This window comes from Acinonyx jubatus, chromosome A2 (assembly GCF_027475565.1).
Source record: "Acinonyx jubatus isolate Ajub_Pintada_27869175 chromosome A2, VMU_Ajub_asm_v1.0, whole genome shotgun sequence".
Classification (NCBI taxonomy): domain Eukaryota; kingdom Metazoa; phylum Chordata; class Mammalia; order Carnivora; family Felidae; genus Acinonyx; species Acinonyx jubatus.
The window spans coordinates 58285341-58300327 of record NC_069383.1 but is presented as its reverse complement, the minus strand read 5'-3'; the positions used below and the strand labels follow the sequence as shown (position 1 = coordinate 58300327).

General features: G+C 37.3%; 1 protein-coding gene and 1 long non-coding RNA gene across 2 annotated transcripts in view; one reads left to right on the top strand and one right to left on the bottom strand.

Annotated features, from left to right (window-relative positions):
- Positions 1–9574, bottom strand: part of LOC113603063 (uncharacterized) — a 35673-nt gene extending 26099 nt beyond the window's left edge. Inside the window, exon 1 of the long non-coding RNA XR_003424620.2 lies at positions 8620–9574. This is a non-coding gene — a long non-coding RNA (uncharacterized LOC113603063). The remainder of the gene's footprint in view (positions 1–8619) is intronic.
- A 2381-nt stretch (positions 9575–11955) lies between these two features.
- Positions 11956–14987, top strand: part of AHR (aryl hydrocarbon receptor) — a 53733-nt gene continuing 50701 nt past the window's right edge. The window contains exon 1 of the mRNA XM_027072007.2: positions 11956–12667. Coding sequence (XP_026927808.1) covers positions 12603–12667 — 65 coding nt within the window. The 5' untranslated portion in view covers positions 11956–12602. The remainder of the gene's footprint in view (positions 12668–14987) is intronic.

Here is a 14987-nt window from a genome sequence, read left to right as displayed (position 1 = left end):
ATACAGTATAAATTAATGTGAAGAACACATGACACAAGCCAGTAATTTATGAAATTAATGGGTTCAATTTGAGTACATGGACAGTAGGTTTTCCAACAAACATGATGCTAAAGAGACAAGTATAAATTTGACATTTTTAGAAAGTCATAAGAAAATTGGTCTGACTGCAATGGAGGGCATGTGTTAGGGAATGGGGAAGATACAATTAGATAAGAAAGTAAAGTTAGACACATTGATGAGGTTTCTTAGGATGGCTATTTAAAGTTGGTTTGATGGGGACACCTGCATGGCTCAGTTAGTTGAGTGTCCAACTCCTGATTTTGGCTCAGGTCATGAGCTCACGGTTCATGGGTTCGAGCCCTGCTTCAGTCTCTGCTCTGACAGTGTGGAGTCTGCTTGGGATTCTCCCTATCCCTCTCTCTCTGCCCCTGTTTGTGCGTACACTCTCTCTCTCTCAAAATAAATAAACTTAAAAAAAACAGTAAAAAAATAAGTTGACTTGCTGAACAAGGAGAAACTACAGGTTCTTCAAAAGGGAAGTGGAGTATGTATTCAGAACAAAATATTTTCAGAACAAAGCTCATGACAGTATCTAAGATGAAATGGGTATTTATTAGGTAAATCTAAATATTAGGAACCAATTAAGGTTAAAATTAGAAACTAAGGTTATAATTGGCTTAGAAATGATAGATTTAATCATGAACATAGGGTTGTATGGTGGAATTTTATATATGTGGAAGTAAATAAACTTTTATTCACAGAGCACTAGAAAATTCAATGTAGTTTATTCTGTCTATATTTAAAATTGGATAAGAAAGTAATGAGTACTCACTGTAAATATCTTATTTTCTGAATTCACCTATTGAGGGGAAATAGAGGGTATTTATCACGAGGTCCAACTGAATTTAAGTCTTGAAAGGACCAAGAGCAATATAATAAGACTCTCTCCATATTTATCATAAGATAGATATGATACATATTTTCTAAGAAAGTCTCAAGGGGGAAAAAAAAGTCAATGTAATAATATATTTTAGAAGAGAGAAAATAACTCATTGGAAGCCTAAGAGGCACAGAATAAGACAAACAGAAATGGAGACAGGGGTCAGGAGCCAAGTTGAAACTGAAGAGCAACGAAGTAACGTCAGTAAATTAATCTGAAGAGGATTGGTGTGTTAATGGTAGTTGGGCATATAAGCTAGTTGAAAGGCAAAATGTGTCTTAGCTCGACATATGCAACTACAAATGTTTCTGAAAAAAAGGTGCTAAACAAGGATTTTATTTTTATTCTCTTTATTTAGAAAGTATGAGACCCTGAGGTAAAATGTTTCCAAACCTTCTCAACATCTTGACAGACTTGCATGTCTGTCAGTACATTTCCACTTATGGAATTGGCCATAGTGCTTCTAATTACTGCCGTCATAAAAATGAAACATTACCAGGAAAATATAAAATTGAAGTGAAAACTATCCATTCCAGTTACAAGAAAGGTATCATTCAAACACATGGACATTCTTAGGAATCAGAGATTTATAATACCTAGCTACCTATTAAATACACAATTGCTTTTTCTATGATATTCGCCCAACAGAACCAATACTTCACAAAACATGTTTAGATATTATCTGAGTAAAATTAACGACATGAAAATACCACAAGACAATTTTAATAGCTGTTTATCATGACTACCCATCTTTCAAAAAAGAGGAAACGATATGGAGTACACTTAGGTGGTACAGTTTGGTCTTCATGACTGCCCTGTGCTGTATGAATGAAATTTGCTTATGTGTGTGTCAGCTAGGGTTCAGTTCAGGAAAATGAATAAGCTCCAGATACTTGAGGTAGACCGAAATTCAATATAGGGAATTAAAAGCTTACAAAGTAGTTGGAAAGTCTAGAGATAGAGGCTCCAGGCTAGGCATCAAGAAATGTTTCCAGAACGCAGCAGAACTGACCTATTAGGGGAACTACTACTTCTGCTTCAGTCAGAAAGGTGAGAAATCCAGAAGTCACTATGGAATTTATTGAGTTCAAAAACACCCAACTGGAGCTACACGTAAGGCCTCAAGAAATCACCACTGCTGCCACCGCAACAGCGTCTCACAACCCATGAAACAAGAACTTGGACGCTGGAAACTATCACACAAAATCATGTCTTCACAATCTCGCTTATTGGCAGAAAACAATGCAAGCGGCAGGAAGATGACCTTCACTTGACTTCTGCCTTCCAAATCTCAACAAGTACGTTTAATTGGCTGAACCTAATTTGCATCTGCAATCTCAATTGCCCAGAAATCTGGGGTGACTGCAGTCCAGCAACGCACACTATAAAATGGAGAATGGTTGCCAATTGGCCACATCCACAATACTGCAATTCAAAAACTTTAGAAATTTCTCATCCAAGGTCACAGAACTTGTGAGTGCTAAAGCAACAAACTTGAATTCAAAGATTTTGGCTACTTGCCCAGTGCTCTTTCCACTACATCAGTCTACAGCACTGATTACTCTCTGAAGACATTTGCCAAAGGAGACATATTTTCAAATCTTGTGCTAATTATATTTTTCACTGAAGCATTAATTCAGGCATCTGTGAATATTGTTACCTTTTAGTCTTATGTCAAATCCAGTTCTTCTTCCAAACTCAGACTTAATCTTATTTTACAGTACTTACAGTTAAACCAACACTGCAAGGGTTTAATACCTTTGAGTATTTTTCTCAGCAGGCTTGCTGCTTAATCCATTTAATGTCAGAACAACACAAACCTTCTTATTAAAATGGGGGGAAGGACATTACTAGAGACTACATTCATGGCTTTCTTTCTGCAGGGTAAAACCTGCCAATATGGTGCTATTTGTACCTTACGTTTATTTGTGTTTTCTGCTAACCATATTAAAAAAAAAAACAAAACATTGAAAAAGGAAAGATTTGGGATGTCAAGTCCTCTTGAATTTTAATGATACATAAAAGAAAATTAGAATGAAAATTCTCTTAGAAGAGATCTTCTGGTTTGTATTTTAATATTAAAATTAAAAATACTGTATATGTAAATAAAATATTTGGATAAATGGAAATTTTGTAGTGTATCAGTAATACCTCATTAATATCAATTAGACCATAATTTTCATGCCAAATGATGATTTTTAAAGGAACTTTGGAAACATATTTTTATATGCACATTTAATGATCTAAGCACAGAAATTCCTTAAGTAAACATTAAAAGAATATAAATTATTAGATATGTGTCTATTTAGACCTAACGATACTATATTAAAATGAAAAAAAGGAGTTAAATCTATGTTACTACATAAAAAATTCAGTTCTTGCAAAGTTAGATGAGATGTTTGAGAATAAAAAGTCAAAGTTTGTACTTTATATCTTTCATCTACTTTCTGTATACAGTGAAAGCACTTTAGGAGATTCAGATTACTGTTTTTACTAATGTGCGTGTTGACTAATTATTTTTGGTGATGGTGGTGGTGATTTGCTTCAAAAATCATGTGAAAAGTTGGTTAGAAAGCTGAGCACTCATAAAATCTTAGTTTAATATGGAAAAACAATAATAAATATTTGAAAATCCTGGTTTCTGAAGAGTTTAGATAAGGATTGTTTACATTATAATCTAGTTGGCATTTCTTTAAATACTAATATACTCCAAAATAATTGTTTGCTCTCCATGCTCTTTTTTAGAGACACATTTACTTTATGTGATTCTTTATTGATTCAGATAACCAGCAAGGATTCAACCCAAAGCAGGGACTGAAAGAATGTAAGAGATTTATTCAAAACTGGGAATGAATTGAATCCTTCCAATCCATTTCCATCAGGACTCCTCGCCTCTGTAAAGGCATATGGGAAGTCGATCTGTGTTCAGTCAGGAAAGCAACTCAACTTAAGTTTTTAGTTTTACAAGGGAAATTCTTCCACCCTGCCTTAGGAGGGAAGGGTGGAGAACCTGGTGTTATACAGGACACTCCACCCTTAGTTATATCCCCTTGATTAATTATGCAACCAGATCTCCATTGTCATTATCAATTTACCAATCAGGTAATGGGATATTTTTACAACACTTGGTGCAGGGTTTGATTGATAGGGTCCTAGGACCCTTACTTATCATTCTTGTTCTGCATAGTACTAATGTGAAAAGATTTAATGTGGTGTGCAAGTTAACATTTTTCCCAAAATGTTTTTTTGAAAACCTGTTATTTTAACATGTAAGCCTTACAGATATAAATCCTGACTATTGATGCATTATAAAGTTTTATACAATCCAGGGAGAATATGGCAAGAAAATGGATGAAGAAGGAATTTCAAATTTATAGTGTAAGAACAAGTAGAAGAATATTTGTAACGTATTAGAAACTATTAGCATTTTAGTATATATAACTAATGGTAGAATGGTAGAATGAATGATTTGTAGTCAGTATAAACCAGCTAAATTCTTGAAATGCGCAACTAATAACACATATATTCCTCAGCCCACAGATGCTGCAAAATGGGGACCTAGACTTCTCGGTTTGTTCTCACACTACAGAAGTGCAGAAATTTCATGTGAGTCTTTTAAATTATCTTCCATCTGTTTCTTAGAATATCAAGGGTTAGAGAAAGGTCTAAAGCTTTATCTTAGCAAGTGCCGTATGATTAATATATCAGTCCTGGCTTCATCTCTCACTGACACAGTTATTAGGTTTCAAATAATTATTTTGTTTCTAAATTTTAAACTTGAGGGGAAAGGTTATTTGCTTTTGCTATTAGTTTTTCTTTTTATTGTGAAAATTTCAACATATGGAAAAGTTGAAAGCATAATACAAATACCTATATACTTTTCACAGTGGTATATATGTTTGTACCAACATGCATATATGCGTATGTTGGTGTGTATTTTTTTTTTGCTAGATCATTCTTAGATTAAGTTACAGACACAAGGCTATTTCACACTTAAATGTGACAGCAAACATTTCCTGAGAATAAGGATCTTCTGCATTACCACCGTACAACTGTTAGTCCTGAAAATGTTTATGCCCAGGCTACAACCTACATCACAAAATCAAAATCTTTGTAAAGAAACCCTAGACATAAGTATTTTTTAAAGCTCCCAAGTGATTACAATGTACAACAGTAGAGAACCACTGTTTACAGATCTAGTAAATCCAAGTTAAACATTTTCAAGAAAGAAAACATTGTTTTTGCTTTTTAATATGCATAAGAATGTGGTAATCTTTAGCAGGTCTACATTACAGATTTTAAATCAAAATGTCACAATAATTTACATTTCCTTATGTTTTCTGTACATGTTTAATATGACTTTTAAAAATATCTCTTTCATATAAATATATTTGATCTTCCTTTCAATTTCTTCTATATGATTGTTTAAAGTGCATAAACTATGTATCGTTATGGGAATCTCAAATACATTTATCTTTAAAGTTAAATAACTTTAAACACAAATATTTATACATGTGTAATTTAATAAATGTTTAATAAATCAGATATGAATCTTAGCATGTAAAACATAAAGCTTCTTCATAATCTATCATGTCATCAAATTTCACATTTACAAGAATAAAAGTTCCAGCAAGCAAAAGTCAAAATCTAAATGGAATACATGTTAATATTTTAAGAATGTTCTTTCATGTGTTAAAACTCTTGATGTTTCTTATAACAAAACATTAACCCTAAGTAAAAAAATATAATTTTGACTAATAAATTATTCCTACATTTTATTGTAGTTGACTTGTTCATGTTAAGATTAGTATTAGCCTAAGAGATATTTCCAAAAGTTTTCAACACCTATTAATCACTTTTTATTTTTGGCTTCTGCCTATGACATTGTCATAGATTATCCAAGAAGGTAAAAAGGTATTAAGCACTTAGAAATAGCCATTAGATATTTATGTCTGATCTTTAGTGTTAGAGTCAAAGCAAGTGATGTATAAACTGATTATTTTTTAAGAAATGAATCAAACCAGTACACAGATAAATAAAATATTTTTGCCTGGAATAGAAGTCCTAAGACCTGACTTCTAGGCTATCATAAGCAGGCCACTTTATCTCCCTGGGCCTGAAGCTTCTCATCTGTTAAAGGAAGGGTTTAGCTATGTCACAGATTCCCAGACTTTCCCAGTTCATGGTATTTTTAGTGTCTCAGTAATTTTTTTCACAACATCACAGGGTAAAAGAAATTACTTTACAATTCCCATTATTAAATAGTTAGGGCCAAAATTACATATGTCTTTCTTAACCACTTTGTAGCTATTTAAAAAAATAATACACATTTAAAAAAATTTATTTCATTCTTAATAAGATGTGCACATCTATCGGCACTTTACAAATTCTCAAATCTTGGAATTGGATTAGAATCACTACCCTCATTTTCCGTTCCACCGTCATTTTCTCATGGTCCTTGTGTTTTGTAACTACAACTTATCAAAACCCAGCATCACAAAGGTATGATGTCATCAAAAGGAAGAAGTACGATTTAATGTTGAAGCTCTGAACTACATGGAGCTGGTGGTTTGCATAGTGTCCAACTGATGTCATTGTGTTGGCTAAGTGAAATGGATGAATACATGTACTGTGACAGAATAGGGTTAGTGTTCAATTTAGTTATTTCCCTTTATTCTAAAACAGCTACTATTTATAATAGCATTCCTAAAACCTACTTCTTTTTCTCACAATATGTAGCAGGAAAAAGGAACACACAGACCTATAGCTGCATCTGAAACCTTAAAAAGCCATCCCACATAAATGAAATAAGAAGGTAACATTGCTTTGATAAGGCAGTAATGTATTCATAAACTCCTAAAGGCATTTTTTTTATTATAAGAAAGAATGTTATTACATAAAAATTGCTCACAGAAAAAATTTTAAATCTTAGTGATGGCCAGAAACCACACTTTGAGAATCATGTTCAACAGTGGTCATGTTAGAAGTAGCAAGTGATAGTTTTTAGAAAGTGACAACATTTTTTTTTAAGGGCATTATACTACAAAGACTGATTTCATTGACATACAAAGCAAAATTTCTCAGGGAAGTGCATGATGTCACTATTAAAATAAATCCTTAAAATCATATTATTGGTATACAAAAATCAATTACTAAGACTGTAATATAGTATAGCATCATAGGATTTCTGGATAATGAAAATAGTCCTGAAGTCAAGCAGAAAATTAGGGTATGGAAGTAGGAGAAAAGACAGAGAATGACTGTACCAAGTAACTAACAACCTTAAAAAGGGTGGACATTTTGACAAATCAAAACCACACTGAGATACTAGGTCACATTAGAATCAGAGTGGCTAAAACTGACAACTCAGGAAACAACAGATGTTGGCAAGGATGTAGAGAAATGGGAACCCCCTTGTACTGTTGGTGGGAATGCAAATTGGTGCAGTCACTTTGAAAAGCAGTGTGGAGGTCCCTCAAAAAATTAAAAATAGAACTACCCCACAACCCAGCAATAGCACTACTAGGGATTTATCCAAAGGATACAGGAGTGCTGTTTCTAGGGGCACATGTACCCCAATGTTTACAGCAGCACTCTCAACAACAGCCAAATTATGGAAAGAACCCAAACGTCCATCAACTGATGAATGGATAAAGAAGATGTGGTTTATATATGTACATATAATGGTATACTACTGGGCAATGAGAAAGAATCAAATCTTGCATTTGTAACAACGTGGATGGAACTGGAGGGTACTACGCTAAGTGAAAAAATCAGAGAAAGACAGATGTCATATGTTTTTGCTCTATGTGGAATTTGAAAAACTTAAGACCATGGGGGAAGGGAGTGGGGAAAAATAGTTTCAAACAAAGATGCAGGCAAACCATAAGAGACTCTTGAGTATGAAGAACAAGCTGAGGGTTGGTGCGAGGGAGTGGGGGAGAGGGGAAAATGGGTGATGGGCATTGAGGAGGCCACTTGTGGGATGAGCACTGGGTGTTATATGTAAGCGATGAATCATGGGAATCTACTCCTGAAGCCAAGAGCACACTGTATATACTGTATGTTGGCTAACTTGACAAGAAATTATATATTGTTTTTAAAGGTGGACATTTTGTAAAACAAACAAAGAAACAAACAAAAAAACCCTAAGATTGCTTCATGGGATTTAATTCATTTCATATACTTCTTTTCTAAAAGGAGCTTCAAGTTACACAATCAATAAATTAAGTTTCAAAATGCATTTTTCACCCCAGAAGTTCCTCTGCTAGGAGGAAATTATTTGTTTACACTTTATACATTTTATATAGAATGGTGATGGACAGGAATGCAGAGATGGAGAAATAAAAGAGAAGGTCAAATAGAGACAGCAAAGTCTGTCATTTTTGGGAACTTGCTCCCTCTTTTGCCTTAAGCTGAAAGCTAGCTTTCCCTGAGGCTGGACATCTCCCAAATGGTGCCTAATTATTTTCTCTCATCACACATCCAGGGCATGGGGTCTATGTCCACTTCCTTCCCTGTTGTCATTTCCCAGGTCACTTTTATTTTATCAACTTGTAAAACTAAAACAAAATCATCAACCACAAAACAGACCTGGTTTCCTTTTAGGTCATGCTAGAATACCCTCCTCATCACATCTTTATCTTTCTGACCAAAAATTACCAGCTACTGCATCTCACCCATTGTCCTTTCCTCCAGCTTCTGTGGTGTAGTGCTCCTCAAACTTTATGTACACTTCAGTTATCAAAATTCAGATTTCTAATTCTGACTCAAATTCTATTCAAAATTCAGATTCTGATTCTGTAGAGACCCCCAAGTGAAGTCTCCATTTCTTATAACTTCCCAAGAAGCCATGGACCACCATGAAGAGTAAAGCACTAGAGGAGATTTTTCTGCCATTACCTAATCTACTATAATCCTAATTCTCCTGTTCTGCTTTGGAACTCATTCTTCCCTGCCCTTACTATTTTTAATATCTATTGTTCCTTCACCGCTCCTTGTCTTTCTTAACTGCTTAAGTAGCACCCATTAAAGCGTGCACGCTCACACACACACAATCACACACACACACACCTACCTCAATTTAACCCTTTACTCCCCACTAGCTACCATCGCAGGTCCCTCCCTTTCACAGCCAAACTTTTTTAAAAAAAGAAATTGTTAGAAAGAAAGAACTGTGTTTGCTTATGCCATTTCTTCACCCCCAATACAGAAGTGGATTGGATTCTGTATCTGCATCAATCTTACTTGCAGGTCATTAGTCCATCAACATAATGTTCACTAAAGTCACCAATGGTTGCATGTTGTGAAGCCAACAAAGACATTTTCAGTTCTCATCTTATTTGAACCTATCAACAGAATTCATTTCTGTGAACCACACCTGATATTTTTCCACATTGTTCCCTATGACATGATGGTCTTATTTTCCTGTTATCCTGTTATTTTCCTGTTTCTAGCGACTTTTTCACTTGGTTTTATAGGACCACAATCTTCTATCCAGCTATTAGATATTATATATTGAAGTTCTTTGGGACATAGTCCTTTTCCAGTATATATTTTCTAGTATATATTTGTACCGTATAAACTCCATGCTCTGTCAACCACTTTTTTTTTTTTTGAGAGAGAGAGAGAGAGAGAGAGAGAGAGAGAGAGAGTGCATGCATGAGCAGGGGAGAGGGGCAGAGGGAGAGAGAGAAGAGAATTGCTCTCTCAGCATGGAGCCTGATGCTGGGCTGGATCCTGCGATCCTAGGACCCTGGCATCATGACCTGAGCTAAAATCAAGAGTCAGACACTCAACTGAATGAGCCACCTAGGTGCCCTTAAATGCAAATGACTTCTAAATTTATGTCTCCAGCTTACACATCTTCTTTGAATTACAAACTTGTATTTCCTATCACCTACTTGACATCTTCTCTTAGATGTATCAAAGGCACTTCAAATATAAGAGATCCGAGCTATATTAGTGATTTCCCAAAAGTACATGCCAGTATCACACAGCCAGGTACATAGTCCAGAAAATTATTAAGTTTTTGATACATCCTCTTCTCTGTCATATATCCACTCTATCTTCTGAGGCCTCCCAAATGTCTATAGAATGTAGTCTACTTACTTCATCTCCACCATCATCTCCATCCTAGTATCAATGATTGTCATCTCTGGGCTGGGCTACTACAAATGATTTCCTAAGGAGTATTACTTCCATCCATTCTACTCTGCTCTTCCTTCTTTAATCTATTCTACACGCTGCAGATATGGTATTATTTTTGAAACACAAATTTCACCATTTATGCCCTGAACTTGTTTTGATCCCTTGTATCAGTCAAGCTTTTTCCCACTAAAGCGATGTTGCTTGTACTGTTTCAATGGCTTGGGATGTTCTTCCCTCCTTTCTCCTAGGTAACCCTGCTTATCCTTCAGACCTCAAGTCAATTACCATTTTTTTTGTTGTTTTTTTTGTTGTTTTTTTTGTTTTTTTTTTGTTTTTTTTTTTGTTTTTTTTTTTGTTTTTTTTTTTTTGGAAAGCCTATCTTTGCCTGCATGACTTGGTCAAATTCATTTACTAGATCACCATATTCCCATATTCCTTGACAGGCTGTTATATTTCTGGTTTTGTTCACCATTATCTTCCCAGTACTAGAACACTTCCTGACACATAGGTGTTACTCTCAAAATATCTTTTGATGAATTAATGTATGGAGAGGATAATATCAGTTGAAGAATCCCAAATGGTATGGGATTTGAGCTGGGCACTCTCTGTAATTATTGAAGAATAAGGTAGAGGGAGATGAATAGGGATATTGCAAAGAACAAAATGTAATAGCACTTTCTTTAATAATTAGGAAGGAAGTCGAAGAGGAGTTGAAGATATTTCATAAGTTGATCTAGAGAATGGTAAGGCCAATGATAAAGCAGTTTCAGCTAAATAAAATGATAAGCTCAATTTATCCATCAATGGCACTTGAGGTAAGAAACTTACCAGTTTGGAAAGGGCTTGAAGACATGTATAAAATGTAGGATAGAATATGGTGTGAGATGTCATCTAGGCATCCTGGTCTAGGTGCACTTTGTTGCTGACAAGCAAATAAACTTCTCTGTGTTCACTATCTTGGTTACCAGCACAGAATAAGAAATCATGGGCCATTTGAGTGCGCTCTCTTCTATTTTCTTATCCCTTTTTATCATCATCTATTTGTTCTTTTCTGTCCCACGGCCACTTCCTTGGACTTTCACCTGAACTATTTCAACAACTCTCTTACTACTCCCCTTGCATCCAGCCTTGTTCTCCTGTAATACAGTTTGCACTTTCCTCCCAGAGTGACTTTTCTAGGACACCACAATGTCACTTTCATGCTGCGTATCTTTAAAAGGTTTCCACTGACTACAAAATAAAATCTAGATTCTTCATCAAGGCTTTCTGATTTGATCCTAGAAGTCCTGAAGTTCTCTTCCAATACGTCTCTCCAATCATACCAGACCACTTCTTATCTCTAAGTGCCTCCTTTCCTTCTTCGTTGTTTCCTTTCCGTCCTATCGAAATCTGGCTGGAGAGTAACAAAGTTATTCTGACTGGTAAGGAAACAACAACAACAAAAGACCAAGGAAACTCTTAGCCTTCCAGTTCAACTCAGATGTGGCCTCCTGAATGAAGCTTTCCCCTCTAGGAAAATATTTAGAGTCCCATTGGTTATCTGCCAGCTCACTGTAACTCTTAGCCAAAAGTTAGTTGAGTCACTGTCTCTCACATAGGTGAAGTTAAGCTCACTATTTGGCATGTCTCCTTGAGCTAGTCTAGCTACAGAGTTTGGCTCTACGTAATCTGTTGTCACACCTCCCTTCTAGAGGTGTGGAAATGTTTCCACAGAATCCTCCCCTTGACCTAAAGAAGACAGCTACGCGGAGGGGGGAGGGCGTCGTTACGTTTTACGTCATCACGTGCAGGGAGGGTGGGGCCCTCAAGGGAATGTAATGAGGGGCGTGGCCAAGTGGCATAGGGCGGGGCTACAACGAGCTGGGCGGGGCCGCAGTGGAGTCGGGGCGCTTCTGCTCTTCAGCCGCTGTGCACTGAGTCCAGAGGCAACGCTGGGAGAGTCCCCTCGACGCTCGGTCCCGAAAACGTGATCAGGACCACCGGCTCAAAGCAGAGGCAGCTGCGTAGTCTAGCGGAAGCTGGTGGTACGGGAGTGCGGCCGAAGTCTGAGCTCTGCAGGCGGGAAGCACCCGGGATAGGGGAAGCCCCAGGAGCAGCGGAGCTGCGCCTCCCTTACCCGAGGGGCCGCGGCGACGGTCGCGGGGCGCGGCGCCACAGCGCGCGACCCAGGCCGGTATTGCAAACAGGCTGCCCAGGCTCCTCCTCCACCCGGGCCGCCTACCTGCGGACAGCGCTACGCCGCCTCTGCCGGTGTTGGAGGCACCTGCGCCGCCTTGCTCTCTGGTCTCCGCCCCTCGCCCCTCAGCGCCAGGCCCGGGCGGCGCACCTGGACGCGCGGGGCTGCGGGAGCCAGGGTTCGGGGCGCGCGGCGTCCTCGCGAGGACGCAGGTGGAGCGGGCGCGACTTCGTGGAATCCGGCGCCGGCCGCTGCAGTCGTCCGGGTCGCTCCGGGTCCCGGGAACCTGGCCGTCTGCGCCCGCTCCTGGGGAGGAGCCGCCGCCGGCTGGGCACCATGAACAGCAGCAGCTCTCACATCACCTACGCCAGTCGCAAGCGGCGGAAGCCGGTGCAGAAAACGTGAGTGTGCAGAGCTAGTCTTCCGCGCGGAGTGTGCGCCACTGCACCCCGGTGCGGGAGGCGGCCCCACCCGCCTCCAAATCCCCGCCGTGCAGAGATTAGGTTCATTCGCGATACAGTCCGTGGAATCGAGATTTAGAGGCCGGCCGACAGACCCAGGCCTTGGATTTTTAGTTTTTAATGATCGCGTTTAAAAAAATGCACCCCCTCCCACTTCGCGGTGCACACGCACCCTCCCGCACCCCCACCCATCTGCACCTCTCTTTTCTGTGGTCTTAATTTGTTGACTGGTCTAGCCTGCCCAGTGGGACTGGTGGATTAATTAACACAAAACCGCCTTGAAATCCTCGTCGATTTTTAATATTCTCATTGGTTGGGTTAGAGGACGGTTATTATTTTCATCCTGGTAGGGCCAGATGTTTTAAAGAGCTAAACACGTGCCGTCTGCAAAAAAGGGTCTGAGTTCCTCTGAAGGTATTTTTTGGTCTCTGCAACCGGCTTTCTCTTAGCTCTTATTTACTTATTTGGCAGTAATTTTATAGCGCTCAACGTGATCATATCGGTGAAATGTATATACAGGGGAGCAGGGATGAATTGAGTGTAGTGGACAGGATAGAGCGGGGGATTTGTATTTTCAGCCACCCTTTTGGGGACTTTTCTTACCACTTTTGAAGTGATTTTAGGGTCTGTAAAGTGAAAGATTTAAAGCTGGAATTACTGAAACACGTTTGCATTCTTAGCATTTTTCTCTTTTTTCCCTTCCTTCAAAGTTTTATCGATTCTAATAGATTAATTAGAAACTTAGATATTTGTTTTGGTGATATATATTTGTGTGAGATGGTAAAAACATTAAAATAATGTTTCAGGAAAAAAATTAATGCTTGACACAGATTGCTGAGATCGTTATATTCGCGTGTTTATTACTAATTTGATCTTTGAGCTACTTAACATTTTTTCAAATCTTCATAAACCATTTTAAGAACAGAAACGTTTACTCAGAACAAGTCAGAAGTGTGCACTTTGCTTAAAACTCAGTTTAGATCACTAATTCAGATCAGAAAAATCACAATTCAAAATTTGTGTTTGGAACCAGTAACAGGTTTAAAAGTTTCATTATTCTGAAGTTTTAATTTCCTTTTAGAATTTCAATTATAGTTCTTCAGGTCTAGACTTGGCCTTAAGAGGAGATACTAACCTATAAGTAGACTGATTAAAATTTGGAAGTCTTATCCTGCAGTGTGGCTGGCATTAGGAATACTGCCTAGTCAGCAGTTTTCTGCCTTGCCAATTCTGTGGCATTGGCTTAAAATACTTATATTTTATAAAGGAGTTCCTTATATAAAAATGTATTTGTCTAACTCGGCCTTGTGTTTGGTGGTTATTTAAAATAACCAGAGGCATCCCAAATGCCTCTTCTATGTATTTGTTAATACAGTAGTATACTTAGCCTAATATAAAGGCAGTATCATGGATTTTATGTGTATGGTCAGAAAACTTGAAGATCTCCGTGATGAATTTTTAGGTTTTAATCATTGTTGTAACAAAGCATCTAGATGACTTTTTTTTTTTTTAATCAAAAGCCTTGATGTTGTATTCATTATAAAGTTTAACATCTTTGGCTTTTAGTTAGCATTTTATTTATGTAAGATCTATCTTTCGTTGTTTTATTTTAGCGTTTTAATATACTTCAGAAAACTTGTAAATACATTTGTATTTAACAGTCTCTTGTAATACAGTATAACTAAAGCATTTTCCACGTTCACGTTCATTTTATTTTAGTATAGATTTTATCAGATCTTTATTGAGCACTTTGTGTTGCTTGTAGTCATATAAATGTCTTAACATGTCACCATATCGCTCCCTTAAGAAAAGCCTAGTGCTGGCATTTGCAGAATCACGTGAAATTGATTATAAGTTGTTTTTACCTGAATGAAAAACGGATTACTTTATAATGCAGTTAGTCAAGGTTTATTTTAGGAATGTGGCCATTAAACCTAATGCTACGTTTAACATGCATTTAAATTACTAGTTTTTAGCTAATGAGGTCTAAAATATGCCAGCATTATCAGAAAAACACTAGTCTGAGCTGAAAATGGTATTTAACTTTGATCCCTTAAGTGAGAGTCATTTTATTTTACTTAAAGAAAAAAAAAAACATATGTTGTATCATAATTATAGGACTGTTAACAATACAGTCAATTTAATATCCAGTTTCATAAAATTTTATAATCAAGTATGTGACAACTTTAATCTGAAGCTCTTCCAGTCCCTCTTCAATTGACTGTATTAAACAAGATAATCTCCCCCTAGTGGCAAGTCT